This window comes from Pongo abelii, chromosome 14 (genome assembly GCF_028885655.2).
Source record: "Pongo abelii isolate AG06213 chromosome 14, NHGRI_mPonAbe1-v2.0_pri, whole genome shotgun sequence".
NCBI lineage: Eukaryota > Metazoa > Chordata > Mammalia > Primates > Hominidae > Pongo > Pongo abelii.
In genome coordinates this window covers 101,719,762-101,740,868 of record NC_071999.2, presented here as the reverse complement: position 1 = coordinate 101,740,868, position 21,107 = coordinate 101,719,762, and the positions used below count along the sequence as shown (strand labels likewise).

General features: G+C 39.2%; 2 protein-coding genes across 19 annotated transcripts in view; one reads left to right on the top strand and one right to left on the bottom strand.

Moving 5' to 3' along the window:
* DZIP1 (DAZ interacting zinc finger protein 1) overlaps window positions 1–1,746 on the top strand; it is a 63,626-nt gene extending 61,880 nt beyond the window's left edge. For all 16 annotated transcript variants that reach the window (XM_054529557.2, XM_024230837.2, XM_054529554.2 and 13 more), the window contains one exon: window positions 549–1,746. In XM_054529557.2, coding sequence (XP_054385532.1) covers window positions 549–628 — 80 coding nt within the window. In that variant the 3' untranslated portion in view covers window positions 629–1,746. The remainder of the gene's footprint in view (window positions 1–548) is intronic.
* The window catches only part of CLDN10 (claudin 10), a 156,790-nt gene continuing 136,653 nt past the window's right edge, over window positions 971–21,107 (bottom strand). For all 3 annotated transcript variants that reach the window (XM_009248734.4, XM_009248735.4, XM_003778227.5), the window contains exons 4-5: window positions 5,464–5,571; window positions 971–4,902 (exon numbers count right to left, since the gene is read on the bottom strand). In XM_009248734.4, coding sequence (XP_009247009.2) covers window positions 4,788–4,902; window positions 5,464–5,571 — 223 coding nt within the window. In that variant the 3' untranslated portion in view covers window positions 971–4,787. The remainder of the gene's footprint in view (window positions 4,903–5,463; window positions 5,572–21,107) is intronic.

The following is a 21,107-nucleotide window of genomic DNA, read 5'->3' as shown; positions in this document are numbered from 1 at the left end:
AAACCTGTGCCCCTGGTGGAACACATTTCTAGAGTCAAACTTGAGTGGAATTCTCTGCACTCTATTTCACTGGCTCAAAATCATGGCATTTTAAAATTGACTTCATTGTTAAGCCTATCTACCCTAGAAAATCTGTTTTTAACACTCTACTTGGCCTCCTAATTTCATCCTCCTTTCTTTACCATCTATTCACTCAGAGTCAGTAACTACAACACAAATGTACTGAGCACCTTCAACATCCAGGCCCTGAGCTGAATGCTGGGGAAGGAGTGGGAAGCAGGATGTGGCCCCTGCTGTTTGTAGGCTGCAGGGTGGAAGCTTGCATCCAAGGGTCCTATGAGTGTATCCTACAGATGCGACTAATTCACGGTTGGATTTTAAAGTGGCGTCCTATACATAGCTCATGGGGGTTGGGAGATGAGGATTCATGAACAGATTTAGACACTGAGTGATTAATGACAATATGAAATTATGGATTTTTATAGACTTGACAATGTGCTTGTTTAACCATTGAGGCCTTCTCTTCTGCCTCTCTCCACCACTTACAGGACTTCAAGAAAATGAATCAAGCACATTAAAAAGCAGCTTAGTAACTGTGACTGATTGGAGCGACACTTCAGATGTCTAATGCCACATGTCAGAAGATTCTTCCAGAAGCCAACAGTATTTCAGTATCACAGTGTTTCAGCAATTTGCCTCCATGATTCCAGTGCTTCTGTCTTACCGTGTTTCCCACAGCAACACAGAGACTGATTCAAAGAACAATGGTCTCTTTAATGGCACCCAATACAGTATTGAAAATCAGATCATCAACAGTATTTCGAAGCATATAAAGGTGTTTAAGACTTCTGCTGCTGCTTAAAAATAACATGTCATTGAAGTCATAAAAAGTTTTTTCTTCAGAACGGTACTCTAGTGTTAAGTGTATTTTTTTCAACTAATTTTTAAGTGAATTTTTTAAAACTTACAGCATGTTTTGGTTTGAATTACTAAAACTTTAAAAAATATTTTTCTTATGTATGCTGTCATATCGTAGGCATTTATATTATAAAATTCTGTTAGTAGTCTTAAAATTGAATTGGTAGAACCACTAATCCCTAAAAGTTAGTCTGGTTATTTTTCATATAGAAGTAAGTTTAATCCGAGTGTGGTGGTGTTCACCTTTAATCCCAGCTACTTGAGAGGCTGAGGTGGGAGGATCGCTTGAGCACAGGAGTTCAAGACCAGCATGAGCAATATAGCAAGACTCCACCCCTCCACACCCCAAAAAAGTAAGTTTAGAATTAGAATATAGCTAGGTCCAATGTTAAATACATTTTCCTGAAGTACATTTGTCACATTCAGCTTTGAGCCACTGTAAGCATGTTACTATTAAATGGTTGGTTATTTTATATAGCATATTCTTTATCTTGGATGTTTTATGAATAAAGTGTAGTTATTTTAAGTGCCAATTAATTTATCAGACTAAATAGAAAATATTTGAGTCATTACTGAATTCACATATGTATTTTTTTTTTTTACTATTTAAAATACCCAACATGTATTATGAAATACCTCAAAAGTAATTTAGTTACATTCCTAAACAATGACATTGTCGAAAGAAAGTTCATATAAGCTGTTTTTTGCATTTTTATAACTTGGTGGTACTATATTCTGTTTCCAAGTAACCTTTTAACTAAAGGATTTGTTGGGTTTTAGATCTCTTTTCATTTGTCAACCTTTTCAGTAAAGCCCTCTGTTACATCACTCTGACTGTGGCTGTGTTATTAGAGATGAATTCTGAGTTAAATTTATACTTATTAGGGGTCTTACAGAGGGAGAATCTGGCCTTGATTGCCATGCCATATGACATTCTGTCCTAACGGTTAGAACAAATCTTTATCTGTTTCCACCCACCCTGGGATCCTTTTTACTTGTAGCCCATTCCTGCCCTCTAACAGAATCCTTCCAACTTCCTATAGGGACCATTTCATGCAGATATGCTCACTTTATATGTATGTTTCTAAAAGCTTCAGTGAAGGCTGAATCTAAGTTTCATGTAGTAGGACAGAGAATGGCAATCTACAAAAATACACCATGCCTAAGATGTCCCGTGTGCCACTTTGTTCATTCGGTTATTTCTTCAACAGATATTTGTTGAACCACTTGGTCTGGTTTGGTTTTGAACATGCACTAATTCATTTAATTACAACTTTGCGATGTAGTTATTGTTATAATCCTCATCCTAAAGGTGTGAGAAAGGGTTATTAACTTGCCAGAAGCCATACAAGTACAAAGTGTCAAGGGGAGACTTTAAGCCAGGTCTCTATTCCATGTTTTGTGTCTGCCATGTTTTCATTCCTGAGCAGAAGGGCTTGGGGAAATGAACTTTTGCTAAGTAAACCCAGTATTTAAATTAAGTCACTACATCTGTGTCTTAAAAGCCCCTCCTTTAACTTACATGCTTAGTTGTATCTTTTTTTTTTTTTTTGAGACAGAGTCTCACTATGTTGCCAAGGCTTGAGTGCAGTGGCGCCATCTCCGCTCACTACAACCTCCGCCTCCCAGATTCAAGCGATTCTCCTGCCTCAGCCTCCCAAGTAGCTGGGATTACAGGCGCCCACCACCATGCCTGGCTTGATTTTTTGTATTTTTAGTAGAGATGAGGTTTCACCATGTTGGCCAGGCTGGTCTCGAACTCCTGACCTCAAATGATCTGCCTGTCTTGTCCTCCCAAAGTGCTGGGATTATAGGCATGAGCTATCGCACCCTGCTGCATTTCATTTCTTGTATAAAATTTGGTTTGTTCGTTTTTGAGGGGAACCATTCCTTTATGTTGCCCCTTACTGATGCCCAACTAATGTGTTTCTGATTACTTACAGACCTTCATCCCCCACCCTCCCTAAATTCTTCAGTGTAATCTAAGCGTTATCTTCACCACTTTTGAATAACAAATTTGTTTGAAATGCATACCCACACAACCCTGTCCCACACTGGCCTGTAGGACCTAATCTACCTTTATGTCTTTCAGTTAATTTGTATTTCTGCAAAAGATATTTCAAGGATTATCAAGGTGTGGAATTTTTTTTATTTTTTATTTTTTAACAAACTTGTTCATTTCCTTTTCTTTCCATTGAGCACCTCTGAACAATGTGATTTTTTTTTTAAGTCTTTCACACTTCAGGAAAATACTACATTCACCCACGTTGTGATTCGTATCGGACAGTTTCTTACTCAAAGATAACACAAATACCAATTCTTATTCATACTTTGAAACTATATTTTACCCTAGACTGCCTTGGTTCAAAGGCCTAGTTTCGACATTACTGTGGCAAATTATTTAAGCTCTCTGCTTTCATTTCTTTTTCTGTAAATGCAAGATGAAAACAATATGTATGTATCTCCTAGGATGGCTGTGAGGAGTGAGTGAGACAGGACATGAAAGGCGTGTATTAACTGTGATAACTGTTGCCCTTGTGGGCATGTTATATAGGGCTGGCTCTAGGAATCAGCCTTTGTCTTTGTTCAGAAATCCCTGGAGCAACTTAAATGTCTTTAGAAATGACAAGTCTCTCAGCTACCCAGTTAGTTCCGTAAACAGGTTCTGGAAGACACACCTAGATAGAACTCAGCCCGTCAGTTCTGGTTCTGAGTGAGGCACGTACCACTTGGGCTTGGGATGTCCTTAACCCATTTATGCCTGAGGTTGCAATTTTTTGAATTTTTCCAATCACACCTTGGCGATGACCTTGAGCAGTAGGATATAAATAACTCCCACATGCTTAGCGTTCCAATAATGGAACACTAGGCATAAACAGGTTTTAATTGGCTCCACAGTCAACCACGACCAATATCTCTATCTCAGCTTCTGCTGATGCCCTAGCTCAGGGCTCTGCATTCCGTGCCAGGGACGCCTCAGCCCCTTAACATGGATGTGCCACATGCCAGGCAATAATATATTGGCCCCATTAGCCCTTCCTGGAGCAGTCATAATGAATTACAGTCATGACAGACACATGTAAGAAACCAGAATTTGCTAAATATGTACATGAGTCTTCATTACAGCATCATTTATGAAAACAACTAAATATTCACTAATGGTGCCAGTGGAATAAATCAGAGAACATCCCCTGCTGCTACGTAACTCTCTGCATACGTCAAAGAAAATGGTGTGGCTTTGCTTTTTCAACAATCTACTGAGCGGCCGTGGGCATGTGGATATGGCCATGAATGAGCAAGATCCTCTCTGATCCCGTAGAAGTTAAGTTCTACCAGATAACTTGCTGCTTCAACAAAAATATTTAGCTTTTTAAATAAATGTAGAATACTAAAAAAAAAACAAAAACTAGAATTTGCCTGTATGCAGCCAGTAACATGTCTATTTAACGTGGACACCTTTTGAGGAATATTCTCAGATTGCCTCCATGCTGTTTATGACATTGTTCCTTACATACCTGTTTATGAATGAAAAGAAACATAAGGAGTGGGTACAAAGACTTCTATCTATGAATGATTAAAAAGGCTAGAGTACGAATACTTCTTGAACCTTTGGTATTAAATGCTTTTCATGTTCTATATAAATGTAGAAAACATTTTACAAATCCTGTAAATAACCTGTTTATTTTTTATAGAAAGCCACAACAGAAAATGATTAGTATATAACTGTGTAAGAACACTTACATCCATACAATCAACAGATGCTTCAAATGCATATTTTAAAAATAGTTTTGAGTGTTAATTATGGGAGGGCTTTTGTGAACAGTTCGCTTTTGTAACAAACTCAAGATGCAGCTTGCCAGCGAGCTCTTTTAGACATAAGCATTTTTATCAAACTGTTTTGAAGGGTTTGTTGTTTTAAAATCTTCTCCACCATGATACTTTGTCCGAGAAGACATGACAGATGTGGCCCCGTTGTATGCGTATCTGAAAGGTAAAACATAGTTTGGTAGATTCTATTCTACACATAGGGCAAACAAAAATGGGAAGAAACTGTTTCAGCCTGTCTCTGCCAATATCTAAATGTAAGTCTTCCTCTTTCTTAGATAGCTTTGTTCTCTCCTCTTGCCCCAAGAAGTATTTTCAGTGTCATTTCTGAGTGGGATGGAGAATCTCTGCAGAAGAAACTCATGACTTGGTCATTTGTTCAGTTATCCTCTTACAAAACCATGTTTTAAAACTCATCCTCCTGGAAGCTAGGAGACTTAGTAGAGGCCATCAACATTCCTGCCTACCTAGAGGAAAATTGTGATGAGGCCAAAGTGAAGAACATGTCCTCATATTCAGACCCTTATTTCTACATTAGAATTTTCTTTGGAATATAATAATGGTAAAACTTTAAAAAATTAACTGTACTGCTAACCTTTTCCAATTCCGGATTTTGGGAGTTTCTAAGAGTCATATGAACTATCTGTAATTTGTCCCACATGTAATGATTTATGATAGCATTCTACTTTTTAACAGGTCATTTTCGTCTCTTTTTCATACCTGGGTGTTTTGTTGTTGTCAGATATTGAAAAGCAAAATATGACACCACCAATTATGCACAGAGAGGCTCCTGCCCATCCAATAAACAGAGCGGCTCCTAATTCATACCTGTGAGAAAGCATTACACAAGTATTACAGCTCACTTATTTGGAGAGTAAACAGTATTTAACACTGATAGTCAACATTTACTAAATGCTCATTATGTTTTTTTGCTATTGAAAATTGTAAAGGAAATAATAACACCTTGTGTCTGTAAAATGCTGTAAACTCTTCCCAAAGTGTTTTTTTAGCCATTAGACCATCCCAACATCCTGAAAGGAAATGAGGGCATCCACCGGGGCAAGATCAAAGCAAAAGTAGTCACAGCCAGGGTCTCCTGACTCAGCCAGCACCTTTCCTCCGCACTCTGCCTTAACCTTGCCAAGCTTTCCATCTATTTATTCTGTTCTGCAGCGCAAATCATTTAGGCAGACTGTAGTCAGAAAACGAAAGATTGCTTTTGCTTTCATATTCAATTTAGTAAATGTTTATTAAGCACCTGCTGTGTGCAAATTGTCACTAATCGCTGCAGTCTAGTGGGGAAATGAATCAATAGCTATCATTTAGTGATAAATTGCTATTAAGGATCTCCCATATGGCAGGTCACAGTGCTCTGCCGATGACCGCAGCAGGAGCAGATGCAAAGATAAACAAGACAGTCCTTCCCCTGTGAAGGCCACGAAACAAAGGTATGAACAGTGCTACTGAGGACAAAAAACAAGATCACTTGCAGTAGCGGACTAGAGGAAATCCTTTCAGGGGAGATATATTCACCCAGAGAACAAGGAATGAGAAAAGTACACCAAAATCTCAGGGACTATGTGTGTTCTCATGTTTGTTTAGCTTTCTCCAGAAGAATAGGTTGATTGTAGGTTTTTGTTTGTTTGTTTTTGTAAAGAGTAACTCTTATTTGGGGCCCATAAACTTCCATTGCAAGGCAAAAGAAATCTCAGTGCTTTTCAGTGTAAAATAAAGCCAGGGTCGGAGGGCCTGTTTTGATTGCACAGAATCCATAGGGGAGATGAAGGCAAGAGAGTAAGAGGTCCAGGGGAAGGCAAGATAGGGCCCAAGGTTAGTTCCTTCCCCAGGGTGCAGGGGAGCCAAGTTCAAGAGCCAAGGCCAGGCTTCAGTATAAGATCAAGGCCACCCAGTGCTGCCTGGGGTCGTCCTGAGCCTTGCTGCACCCCCTCCTACTTGAAGTGTCACTATCTCTGAACTCTGGCTCTGCCCATGGGCAGGCTTTCTGGTGTGGTCTGAGTTGCAGGCAGGGTGGTGTAATAGGGTGGGCCCATCACTAGCCAGGGGAGCAGGAAGCAGGGCGTGCTTTTAATCAAGCATGCATGGTACCTGGCACTGGCTTCCTGTTTTAGTGAACCTCAGTACTTTAAGACACATATCACATTGATCAGGGACACAGGGCCCACTTGTGCATTTTCAGTTAGGATGGAGTTACGTGCACAAGAAATGCTGCTCTGTGACCCTTTCTTTACTCACTCTTGTGTTGCCTTTCCTGGGACATCAGGGTGACTGATGGGGCAAGGAACAGCTGCAACAGAACAACTAGGGGGAAGCCCCTCCTGCCCTGGAGCACTAACTGTGCTCTGGCATCTGAGAAACTTCAGCAGGTTCCCTTACGGGGCAATGGCAGAGACAGAGGGTTTGTACAAGTGAGGAAAAACACCCTCAATCTGCGCGCGCGCGCACACACACACACACACACACACACACACACACACACACACACACACACACACACACACACACACACGAGAACTGAGCAGGGAAGTCCACAGGTGAAAAAAGCTGGCCAAATCAGGAGTGCTGACCTGGGAGTTTCAGAAAAGATACTTTCATTAAATATTGTGTTACACATCTGAAAAAGATGCCCTGGATTTCTGCAGTCAGCCCTGCTTTTATGTTGTTTTAATGAGATTATGCACAGACAACAAGCAGCATGCCTGCCAAACTGGAGGTGCATGTCATTTGGCCCCTGAAACACCTGGAAATCCTAGAAGATGGCATCAGATCTGTCTGTTGGCACCCTTTTTACTGCAGACAACTAAAGGAATGAGCATAACTGAAAAATTCTTCATGAAGTACATTATTATAGGATGACTATAATTGCATAATGCTTTCTATTTTTCTCTACTTTTTTCCCAGTACAGGTTAGGCTATCTTCTCTCCTGAAACTATACCTTAGTATTACTCTTAGTGTAAATATGCCCTGAAAACATGGTCTGAGATTTTTCTGAAAATATTGAGCTTCACTAAAATAGAATGCCAGTGCCAGATACCATGGTTGATTACAAATAAATAAATATCTGATTATTAATAGTGGCCAGTTGGGGGATGAAGATGATAGAAATCATAAGCATAGCTTGGCACAGGGAGTTCACTGAAAGGAGCATTACAAACACAGACACAGTATTGCTACAAATCACAGGATAAATTACCCAGGCGGATGAGGAATTGGGTCTATGTTAATTTAAGCCATATTGAAACTTTCTGGAGAAATTTAGGAATCATGAGTTTGGCTTATATTAATATTTAATATCTTTTTAAATATATCCTTTTTTATGTATCTTTTTCTTTTTTGAGATGGAGTCTCACTGTGTCGCCCAGGCTGGAGTGCAGTGGTGCAATCTTAGCTCACTGCAACCTCCACCTCCCGGGTTCAAGTGATTCTCCTGCCTCAGCCTCCCGAGTAGCTGGGATTACAGGTGTGCACCACCATGCCCAGCTAATTTTTGTATTTTTAGTAGAGATGGGGTTTCCCCATGTTGGCCAAGCTGGTCTCGAACTCCTGACCTCAGGTGATCCACCCACCTCAGCCTCCTAAAGGGCTGAGATTACAGGTGTGAACCACCACACATGGCCCCTTTTTGAAAAATATCTTAAGTCACTACATATTGACTCTATTCCCAGGAAAAAATCATTTCCATTTGAATTTCAATGTGAACTATGTTGGAGACAAACATTTAATAGATAGTATCCATTTGGAGATGATTTCAGAAACCATACATCTACCCCAGTATTTTTTTTTTTAACAATTTGGATGTGAAGGCCCTTGTTTGTTCTTTCAGAGACTTTTCATTCTTTCTGTTGAAAGACACATATCACAGACTTACTCAACAGTGACTTTAATTCACACCTCTCTGTTTGTATCTGGCAAAAATTGATGTGTGTTCGTATGTTTATTGTGGCACTATTCACAATGGCAAAGACTTGGAACCAACCCAAATGTCCATCAATGATAGACTGGATTAAGAAAATGTGGCACATATATACCATGGAATACTATACAGCCATAAAAAAGGATGAATTCATGTCCTTTGCAGGGATATGGATGAAGCTGGAAACCATTATTCTCAGCAAACTATCACAAGGACAGAAAACCAAACACCGCATGTTCTCACTCACAGGTGGGAATTAAACAATGAGATCACTTGGACACAGGGTGGAGAACATCACACACGGGGGCCTGTTGGGGGTGGGGGTAGGGGGAAGGGATAGCATTAGGAGAAATCCCTAATGTAAATGACGAGTTGATGGGTGTAGCAAACCAACATGGCACATGTAAACCTATGTATGAAACCTGCACGTTGTGCACATGTACCCTAGAACTTAGACTATAATAAAAACACACACACACACACAATAAAAATAAATTTAAAAAACAAAAAATAACAAAAAAAAACTGACGTGTGTTATTGAAAGACAGGATTGAGAAAGAGATGAACATAATATCCACTCCAGTTTGTTCCCAAGGCACATATTCTTTCACATTGATTAGGAGACTTATTTAGTCTCTGTCTGGAAATCTTTCTTCCTTTTCGGTAACACTAAGAAGCTGATTTCAACACCTTGGTAAGATTATCCAAATTTCAGATTCTCTGTTGCAGGTCTTTTGTGAACAATATCCTCCTGGCCCTTGGCCAGCCTTCCTGCTCAGAGTGTGCCCTCTTTATGACTAATACCAAAGTTTCTTCATTATTCTGAAAGGTTGCAAATCTACATGACACTGGACCAATCCATATCCATGACTTTCAGGTTGAGGACATAACTTCATTTATGGAGGAAAACATTGTTTTTGTCTTTTTTTTTTTTTTTTTTTTTGAGACGGAGTCTTGCCCTGTAGCCCAGGCTGGAGTGCAGTGGAGCGATCTTTGCTCACTGCAAGCTCCGCCTCCTGGGTTCACGCCATTCTCCTGCCTCAGCTTCCCGAGTAGCTGGGACTACCGGCGCCCACCACCACTCCTGGCTAATTTTTTGTATTTTTAGTAGAGACGGGGTTTCACCGTGTGAGCCAGGATGGTCTCGATCTCCTGACCTCGTGATCCGCCCGCCTCAGCCTCCCAAAGTGCTGGGATTACAGGCGTGAGCTACCGCGCCCAGCCTGGAAAACATTGTTTTTAGAGGATCTTGGTTGATGGACTAATCAAAAGCTGCGCGTATAACTTCAATACACATTAATAAAGTCACTGAGTGGCTTTGGAAACAAGGAATGTGGAACAAATTTACTTCTAACAAATTAAAACACAGATAACCACTTATTATTTTCTCAAAGAAGAAACCATAAAGATCTAAGGTGAAGTCACTCTCCACCCGGCTGTATATGGTGCTGTAGGCTGTTGCCCATGGCTCTCATTTCACGTTGAGCTGGCCAGGGCTACACCAACCTGGAGACCTTGATTCTTATGCATTTCATACTTCAACTTGTATTTGAGCCATTTAGAGTAATCCTAAGGAAATGGAATGCTAAACAACTTATTTTCACCTCCTACTTTTGTCTTCCTGGCGCCCAAATCCCTATTCTGAGTTAGGTTTGCCATCCATGGGGAGCTGGTATAACCTCCTCTGGTTACCTACACAGAAATGACATGCCAGGTATTGTGCTAATCAGGTGTTCAGGGCAGATAAGAGGGACATGGCCCTGGCTCACAGATCCAGATTGTATAGTCTAGTGGGGATAGTCAGACATTAAACCAATAATTACAGTAAAGTGTGATCAAACAATAAAAAGAGCATGTTTTTGCAAAGTAAACATTACCGTGGTTCTCCCAAACACACTCAGATGTGGTTCAAGTCAATGTCCGTAGTAGCTAACAATAGCTACTATTACTGTCAGCTCGTTGTACTAGGACTTTTCTGTGTGTGCTAAGATTTTTTTACAAACATTACCACATTCAATCTTCATCACAAGCCTGGGAGATAGGTATTACTATCCTTATTTTACAAATGAGGAAACTAAAGCTCTGGGAGATTAAATTACTTGTTCCTTCATATCTCAGCCAAGTAAATGGCAGACCCAGGATTTAAAACCCATAACTGTGATTCCAAACCGAAGCTCTTAATTGTCATGCCATCATCCTTTTATGTACACTTTAAGTAAAAGATTTTATAAATATAAAAAACCCAATCAATGCAACATATTTTTAATTGTCATTTCAGAAAGATGGGAGTTGTCTCTCTCCCTGGCTCATTAAGTTCTCAGTGGCTCAAGAGCTTCAGGGCATAGGATTTTTTTCTGAATGCCCTGGGGCTGGCTTTTCTTCTGGCACAAAAAGAGGTGAGGATACTAATTAAAATCAGGGCATGTTGGAGCTGAATAAGGAAAAAACAGCCCCTCCCAAAACAAAGCAAGATCAGTTTTAACAAACGAAAGCACCTCATCCTTTTAAGATCCCCAGAGAAGTGAAGTGACCTTGCTGAAGGTCACAGAGCTAGGAGCCAGGTCTTTTGTCATCCTTCAATATTGTGTTTTTTTCAAACATATTGTCCTGCTCCTCATTTTAATCAAGAGTAGTAACAGCCAAAATACATTTTCCAATTACCTTAAAATAACTAGATAAGTTTTTTTTACAAAGTTTAAAATCCAGAAAGTACACGCATATATTATCAAAGTTAACATTTCAAAATTGAATTCTATTGGTCTAACATAAAACTTTTTCTTCAGTGCATTGTCTTATATTAAATATAATCTAAGGTCTATATAACTGCATGAATTGATTTTATTTTTATATAAATAAGTATTCTACAGCAATTATCTGCCTTTCCCCAAAATACGCCTCATTCTTTTGGGGCCCCAGTTATGTGGGGTGCCCGCTGATCCTGCGTATCTCTCTGAGGCTGCCACGGTCCAGTCTCTCTTATGAGACGCTCAGCCTCCCCCTTTGCTGGGTTCTCTCCCACTGCCTGGCAGATGCCAAAGGACTTCCTACCCAAGGCATCCAATAAGACTTGCAAAATAGTGACAGGTGCCTCCCAAATGGTGCCTAAAGTAGGATGGAAAAATTTAAATTATAAGTGTCTACTTATATATGGAAACTTCATAGAGAATTCTTGCATTTAGGAAACCTAAAATAAAGACATTTGGGAGGGAGTACCTAAACAAAAAAACTGCTTTTCTGTGGCTAGATTATAACAGACATATGACCATTATCCTTCCATGCACTGTGATTTTCATTAGGGTAGTTCAGAATTCTATAAATTGTATATATTAATAACAGGTAACATGGATTGATTACCTACCATGTGTCACTGTGGTGGATGCTTTCTAGATGTTTTCTTTGTATTTTCTAAAATGAACATGTTTCAAGGATTTTATTTAGCTCATTAACTAATTAGGGAAGCAGAAATATTAGGTCTGTGCAAAAGTAATTGCAGTTTTTGCTATTAAAAGTAATGACAAAAACGCAATTACTTTTGCACCAACCTAATATGTTACAAATTGTCCAAAGGTAAATTCAGGAAACATATTTAGGCAATCAGGAATGCTGAAATGAATTTATAAATAAATTTGTAAATTTATAAATTATTATATATTATATATAAATAATTTATATATAACTTATATATAAATAATTTATATATCTTATATATAAATAATTTATATATAACTTATATATAATTTATATATAACTTATATAAATAATTTATATATAACATATATAAATAATTTATATATAACTTATATATAAATTATATATAAATTATATAACATAAATTATTTATAAATTATTATATATAAATTATTTATATATAATTTATATATAAATTATATAATGTAAATTATTTATAAATTATTATATATAAATTATTAATAATTTATGTATAAATTATTATATGAATAATTTATGTATAAATTATTATATGAATAATTTATGTATAAATTATTATATGAATAATTTATGTATAAATTATTATATGAATAATTTATGTATAAATTATTATATGAATAATTTATGTATAAATTATATGAATAATTTATGTATAAATTATTTATAAATTATTTATGTATAAATTATTATATGAATAATTTATGTATAAATTATTTATATAATTATTTATGTATAAATTATTTATATAATTATTTATGTATAAATTATTTATATAATTATTTATGTATAAATTATTATATAAATTATTTATGTATAAATTATTATATAAATTATACATAAATAATTTATGTATAAATTATATATAAATTATTTATAAATAATTTATGTATAAATTATTATATAAATTATTTATAAATTATTTATGTATAAATTATTTATAAATTATTTATGTATAAATTATTTATAAATTATTTATAAATTATTTATGTATAAATTATTTATAAATTATTTATAAATAGATATAAAACTGGTCTATATATATACATATATATGTGTGTATGTGTGTGTGTGTGTATATATATATACATTTTTAAATTATGTATATATTTTATTCCTCCTATCTAACTATCTAATTTCATATCTTTGGGCCAATATCTCCCCAATATGTTATCTTCTCTAATCCTCTTAACATTCAGAACAGGAAATATTACCTCTGTTATCCAGTCAAGGCAACCGCAATATACCTAATATAACAGTAGAGTAAGGGCCAGGACCACGGCCCGGGCCAGGATCTGAGCTGAGTCAAACTCCAAAACCTCATCCTTCTCCTCTCCACCACCTGCCTCTCTAATAGTGTGTAAAGTGATCAGTGAGTGTCTACACGAAGTACTAATTCTTGAAAATTATTCACAGAAATTTAAAAACCATCCACAGTAGGACTAAATCTAATGTTATCTAATCTTTGTTAGCCAAAGTAAACTGTAATGTAAAAGGAACATCTCATGTTCCCAAAGTCACATAGTTCAATTCAAAACCAAATCTGTTGCTTAGCACCATCCATGCCATTGATCTCCATTCGTGTGTGGATAATTGGGGGGTTTGCTTGGCCGTAAGTGAGAAATGAGGTGCCGAGTCATAATAGTTACAGTAGGCACAATAACAGGTTTACATGCAGACTTTGAAGTCTGAATAAACTGACATCACAGAGAAGGCTGTGCTTCAAGATGGGAAATTCCTAAAATAACAAATACTGTCCTGAGATGCCTTAGGGCATGGCCAGTATTGCTAAGCATGGGTCAAGAATCCGTGTGTGGATGTGGGTGTACGTGGCTTTGTGTTGAGGTAAAAATACACAGATGGACTTGCAGCAAAAGAAGCTTGGGTCAATCAAAAGTGAACCTAACATTAGGAGATCGAGACCATCCTGGCTAACACAGTGAAACCCCATCTCTACCAAAAATATAAAAAATTAGCCGGGTGCGCTGGCAAGCGCCTGTAGTCCCAGCTACTCGGGAGACTGAGGCAGGAGAATGGCGTGAACCCAGGAGGCGGAGCTTGCAGTGAGCCGAGATCTTGCCACTGCACTCCAGCCTGGGCGACAGAGCAAGACTCCATCTCAAAAAAAAGTGTATCTGACATTTTATTCAGTCTTCAAGTAGCCTACCTGAACACATTTTAGAATCAAACCAAGAGTATCCAGTTGACAACTTTAAATTATTACTTATCTCTAACTCAATGCTATGACAGAGGTGACCAACAATTTTTAAATTATACAAGCCTTATTTATTTTATTTTATATCTATTTATTTATTTTTTGAGGCAGAGTCTCACTCCCTCTGTTGCCCAGGCTGGAGTGCAGTGGTGCGATCTCAACTCACTGCAACCTCCACCCTCCGGGTTCAAGTGATTCTCCTGCCTCAGCCTCTTGAGTAGCTGGGACTACAAGCACCCGCCACCACACCCAGCTCATTTTTGTATTTTTCGTAGAGTCAGGGTTTCACCTTGTTCGCCAGTCTGGCCTTGAACTACTGACCTCAAATGATCCACCCACATTGGCCTCCCAAAGTGCTGGGATTACAGGCATGAGCCACTGCACCCTGCCAAGCCTTATGGTTTCATGCTAGGTCCCCTTCAAACGTGCCTTCTACTTGAGAGCCAAGTGTCTTAAAACAATTATCTCTTCTACTAGGTCTCCAACATTTCAACATACATTTCTCTGTGGCTAACCTTAATAGACTACATAAGGTAATATACTATACATTAATATACTCTGCATTAGGGTCAGTATCCCTAAAAATAGTAGCTAGCGTTTAGTAAGTGTTTACTATGAACTAGCATGATTCTAAACAGCTGAAGTATACTATCTCATTTAATCCTGACAACAGCCTCCTAGTATGTACTATCCTCATTCTACGGATGAGGGGCACTGGGCACGGAAAGGGTAAGTAACTTCTTCAAAGTTACACAGCTAGAAAGTGGCAGAGCGAGGGTTTACTCTCAGGCAGGCTGGATCCAGAGTCCTTATTCTTGAACAGTGTGCCATGCTGCCTCTCCCTGTTCCTTTAAGCAATCACCACAAGCACGCTCCGTCTTACCATTCTAGGAGATGTGCAGACAGGCAGACAGTCCTACACCACTGCGGATTTACCATCCTTGCTGTAAGGATCATGGAGCATGGGTCCTCTACAAGAGATTCCAAAGTGAGCAACACATGGTTTTGACTTCTAGATGCTTGTGGTCTTGTTTAAGAGAACAACCAATAAATAAGCAGGTGCAAATACCCAGTAGGGTTAGGATGGAAGCACGAGGTAGAAAGGAAGCACCCAAAACAGGGACACCCCGCCCAAAATACAGGTTCTGAAGGCTGATCAGAGGTTAGCCAGGATGTGAAAAGGAGAGGAGCAATGGGGGTAAGAGCTGAATTACCAGAAAGCAGGGCACACTGGCAGAAATTATGATGTCATGCACTAGTCAGTAAAAACAAAAGAGCCCCAAATATTTAGTTCCCAAGCAGATTTTTAGGTCATGCTAGCATAACAAAAGCATCTAAGTAATTCTGGTCATCTGAGGTGGCCTGCACTACTTCTGAACAAACTGAAACCACTGAGTAACACTTTCTTAATATTTAACAGTTGAACCCTGTTTTGTTCTTACCACTTGGCACTTATCTGGAATCTCCTATCTGAGAATATGTGAGATCACTACCAACATTAGTTTATCCTTCAAATAACTTCATGAATGTAGTAAACTTAAATAAACAAACATCCATAATGTATTAAATTATAATAAGTATAGAAGAGAGAAATTAAATATCTTGACAAGGTCACCTGATGAGGTCAATATTCTTTTCAACCTCACCCAGGAAAATCTGCATAGTCTAGAAATTTACTTCTTACATTGTCTAGTGTCCGTTCAACTTGACAACAAGCATGAGATAATTTGACTGAAAGTAGGTAGTTGTTCACATGCAAATCAATAAACGTAATCCATCACATAAACAGAACTAACGACAAAAACCACATGATTATCCCAATAGATGCAAAAAAGGCCTTCGACAAAATTCAGCAGCAATGATGGCCGAATAGGAACAGCTCCGGTCTACAGCTCCCAGCGCGAGCGACGCAGAAGACGGGTGATTTCTGCATTTCCATCTGAGGTACCGTGTTCATCTCACTAGGGAGTGCCAGACAGTGGGCGCAGGTCAGTGGGTGAGCGCACCGTGCGCCAGCCGAAGCAGGGGCGAGGCATTGCCTCACTCGGGAAGCGCAAGGGGTCAGGGAGTTCCCTTTCCAGGGGTGACAGACGGCACCTGGAAAGTCGGGCCACTCCCACCCGAATACTATGTTTTTCCGACGGGCTTAGGAACCGGTGCCCCAGGAGAGTATAGCCCGCACCTGGCTCAGAGGGTCCTACGCCCACTGAGTCTCGCTGATTGCTAGCACAGCAGTCAGAGACCAAACAGCAAGTCGGCAGCGAGGCTGGGGGAGGGGCGCCCGCCATTGCCCAGGCTCGCTTAGGTAAACAAAGCAGCCTGGAAGCTTGAACTGGGTGGAGCCCACCACAGCTCAAGGAGGCCTGCCTGCCTCTGTAGGCTCCACCTCTGGGGGCAGGGCACAGACAAACAAAAAGACAGCAGTAACCTCTGCAGACTTAAATGTCCCTGTCTGACAGCTTTGAGGAGAGCAGTGGTTCTCCCAGCACGCAGCTGGAGATCTGAGAACGGGCTGACTGCCTCCTCAAGTGGGTCCCTGACCCCTGACCCCCGAGCAGCCTAACTGGGAGGCACCCCCCAGCAGGGGCAGACTGACACCTCACACGGCCGGCCAGGTACTCCAACAGACCTGCAGCTGAGGGTCCTGTCTGTTAGAAGGAAAACTAGCAGAAAGGACATCCACACCAAAAACCCATCTGTACATCACCATCATCAAAGACCAAAAGTAGATAAAACCACAAAGATGGGGAAAAAACAGAGCAGAAAAACTGGAAACTCTAAAATGCAGAGCACCTCTCCTCCTCCAAAGGAACGCAGTTCCTCACCAGCAACGGAACAAAGCTGGACGGAGAATGACTTTGATGAGCTGAGAGAAGAAGGCTTCAGACGATCAAATTACTCCGAGCTACGGGAGGATATTCAAATCAAAGGCAAAGAAGTTGAAAACTTTGAAAAAAATTTAGAAGAATGTATAACTAGAATAACCAATACAGAGAAGTGCTTAAAGGAGCTGATGGAGCTGAAAACCAAGGCTCGAGAACTACGTGAAGATTGCAGAAGCCTCAGGAGCCGATGCGATCAAATGGAAGAAAGGGTATCAGCCATGGAAGATGAAATGAATGAAATGAAGCGAGAAGGGAAGTTTAAAGAAAAAAGAATAAAAAGAAATGAGCAAAGCCTCCAAGAAATGTGGGACTATGTGAAAAGACCAAATCTACGTCTGATTGGTGTACCTGAAAGTGACGGGGAGAATGGAAACAAGTTGGAAAACACTCTGCAGGATATTATCCAGGAGAACTTCCCCAATCTAGCAAGGCAGGCCAACATTCAGATTCAGGAAATACAGAGAACGCCACAAAGATACTCTTCGAGAAGAGCAACTCCAAGACACATAATTGTCAGATTCACCAAAGTTGAAATGAAGGAAAAAATGTTAAGGGCAGCCAGAGAGAAAGGACGGGTTCCCATCAAAGGGAAGCCCATCAGACTAACAGCGGATCTCTCGGCAGAAACCCTACAAGCCAGAAGAGAGTGGGGACCAATATTCAACATTCTTAAAGAAAAGAATTTTCAACCCAGAATTTCATATCCTGCCAAACTAAGCTTCATAAGTGAAGGAGAAATAAAATACTTTACAGACAAGCAAATGCTAAGAGATTTTGTCACCACCAGGCCTGCCCTAAAAGAGCTCCTGAAGGAAGCGCTAAACATGGAAAGGCACAACCGGTACCAGCCACTGCAAAATCATACCGAATTGTAAAGACCATCGAGACTAGGAAGGGACTGCATCAACTAACGAGCAAAATAACCAGCTAACGTCATAATGACAGGATCAGATTCACACATAACAATATTAACTTTAAATGTAAATGGACTAAATGCTCCAATTAAAAGACACAGACTGGCAAATTGGATAAAGACTCAAGACCCATCAGTGTGCTGTATTCAGGAAACCCATCTCACGTGCAGAGACACACATAGGCTCAAAATAAAAGGATGGAGGAAGATCTACCAAGCAAATGGAAAACAAAAAAAGGCAGGGGTTGCAATCCTAGTCTCTGATAAAACAGACTTTAAACCAACAAAGATCAAAAGAGACAAAGAAGGCCATTACATAATGGTAAAGGGATTAATTCAACAAGAAGAGCTAACTATCCTAAATACATATGCACCCAATACAGGAGCACCCAGATTCATAAAGCAAGTCCTGAGTGACCTACAAAGAGACTTAGACTCCCAAACATTAATAATGGGAGACTTTAACACCCCACTGTCAACATTAGACAGATCAACGAGACAGAAAATCAACAAGGATACCCAGGAATTGAACTCAGCTCTGCACCAAGCAGACCTAATAGACATCTACAGAACTCTCCACCCCAAATCAACAGAATATACATTTTTTTCAGCACCACACCACACCTATTCCAAAATTGACCATATACTTGGAAGTAAAGCTCTCCTCAATAAATGTAAAAGAACAGAAATTATAACAAACTATCTCTCAGATGACAGTGCAATCAAGCTAGAACTCAGGATTAAGAATCTCACTCAAAACCGCTCAACTACGTGGAAACTGAACAACCTGCTCCTGAATGACTACTGGGTACATAACGAAATGAAGGCAGAAATAAAGATGTTCTTTGAAACCAACGAGAACCAAGACACAACATACCAGAATCTCTGGGATGCATTCAAAGCAGTGTGTAGAGGGAAATTTATAGCACTAAATGCCCACAAGAGAAAGCAGGAAAGATCCAAAATTGACACCCTAACATCACAATTAAAAGAACTAGAAAAGCAAGAGCAAACACATTCAAAAGCTAGCAGAAGGCAAGAAATAACTAAAATCAGAGCAGAACTGAAGGAAATAGAGACACAAAAAACCCTTCAAAAAATAAATGAATCCAGGAGCTGGTTTTTTGAGAGGATCAACAAAATTGATAGACCACTAGCAAGATTAATAAAGAAAAAAAGAGAGAAGAATCAAATAGATGCAATAAAAAATGATAAAGGGGATATCACCACCGATCCCACAGAAATACAAACTACCATCAGAGAATATTACAAACACCTCTACGCAAATAAACTAGAAAATCTAGAAGAAATGGATAAATTCCTCAACACATACACCCTCCCAAGACTAAACCAGGAAGAAGTTGAATCTCTGAATAGACCAATAACAGGATCTGAAATTATGGCAATAATCAATAGCTTACCAACCAAAAAAAGTCCAGGACCAGATGGGTTCACAGCCGAATTCTACCAGAGGTACAAGGAGGAGCTGGTACCATTCCTTCTGAAACTATTCCAATCAATAGAAAAAGAGGGAATCCTCCCTAACTCATTTTATGAGGCCAGCATCATCCTGATACCAAAGCCTGGCAGAGACACAACAAAAAAAGAGAATTTTAGACCAATATCCTTGATGAACATTGATGCAAAAATCCTCAATAAAATACTGGCAAACAGAATCCAGCAGCACATCAAAAAGCTTATCCACCATGATCAAGTGGGCTTCATCCCTGGGATGCAAGGCTGGTTCAATATACGCAAATCAATAAATGTAATCCAGCATATAAACAGAACCAAAGTCAAAAACCACATGATTATCTCAATAGATGCAGAAAAGGCCTTTGACAAAATTCAACAACCCTTCATGCTAAAAACTCTCAATAAATTAGGTATTGATGGGACGTATCTCAAAATAATAAGAGCTATTTATGACAAACCCACAGCCAATATCATACTGAATGGGCAAAAACTGGAAGCATTCCCTTTGAAAACTGGCACAAGACAGGGATGCCCTCTCTCACCACTTCTATTCAACATAGTGTTGGAAGTTCTGGCCAGGGCAATTAGGCAAGAGAAGGAAATCAAGGGTATTCAATTAGGAAAAGAGGAAGTCAAATTGTCCCTGTTTGCAGATGACATGATAGTATATCTAGAAAACCCCATTGTCTCAGCCCAAAATCTCCTTGAGCTGATAAGCAACTTCAGCAAAGTCTCAGGATACAAAATCAATGTACAAAAATCACAAGCATTCTTATACATCAATAACAGACAAACAGAGAGCCAAATCATGAGTGAACTCCCATTCACAATTGCTTCAAAGAGAATAAAATACCTAGGAATCCAACTTACAAGGGATGTGAAGGACCTCTTCAAGGAGAACTACAAACCACTGCTCAAGGAAATAAAAGAGGATACAAACAAATGGAAGAACATTCCATGCTCATGGGTAGGAAGAATCAATATCATGAAAATGGCCATCCTTCCCAAGGTAATTTACAGATTCAATGCCATCCCCATCAAGTTACCAATGACTTTCTTCACAGAATTGGAAAAAACTACTTTAAAGTTCATATGGAACCAAAAAAGAGCCCGCATCGCCAAGTCAATCCTAAGCCAAAAGAACAAAGCTGGAGGCATCACGCTACCTGACTTCAAACTATACTACAAGGCTACAGTAACCAAAACAGCATGGTACTGGTACCAAAACAGAGATATAGATCAATGGAACAGAACAGAGCCCTCAGAAATAACGCCACATATCTACAACTATCTGATCTTTGACAAACCTGACAAAAACAAGAAATGGGGAAAGGATTCCCTATTTAATAAATGGTGCTGGGAAAACTGGCTAGCCATATGTAGAAAGCTGAAACTGGATCCCTTCCTTACACCTTATACAAAAATTAATTCAAGATGGATTAAAGACTTAAATGTTAGACCTAAAACCATAAAAACCCTAGAAGAAAACCTAGGCAATA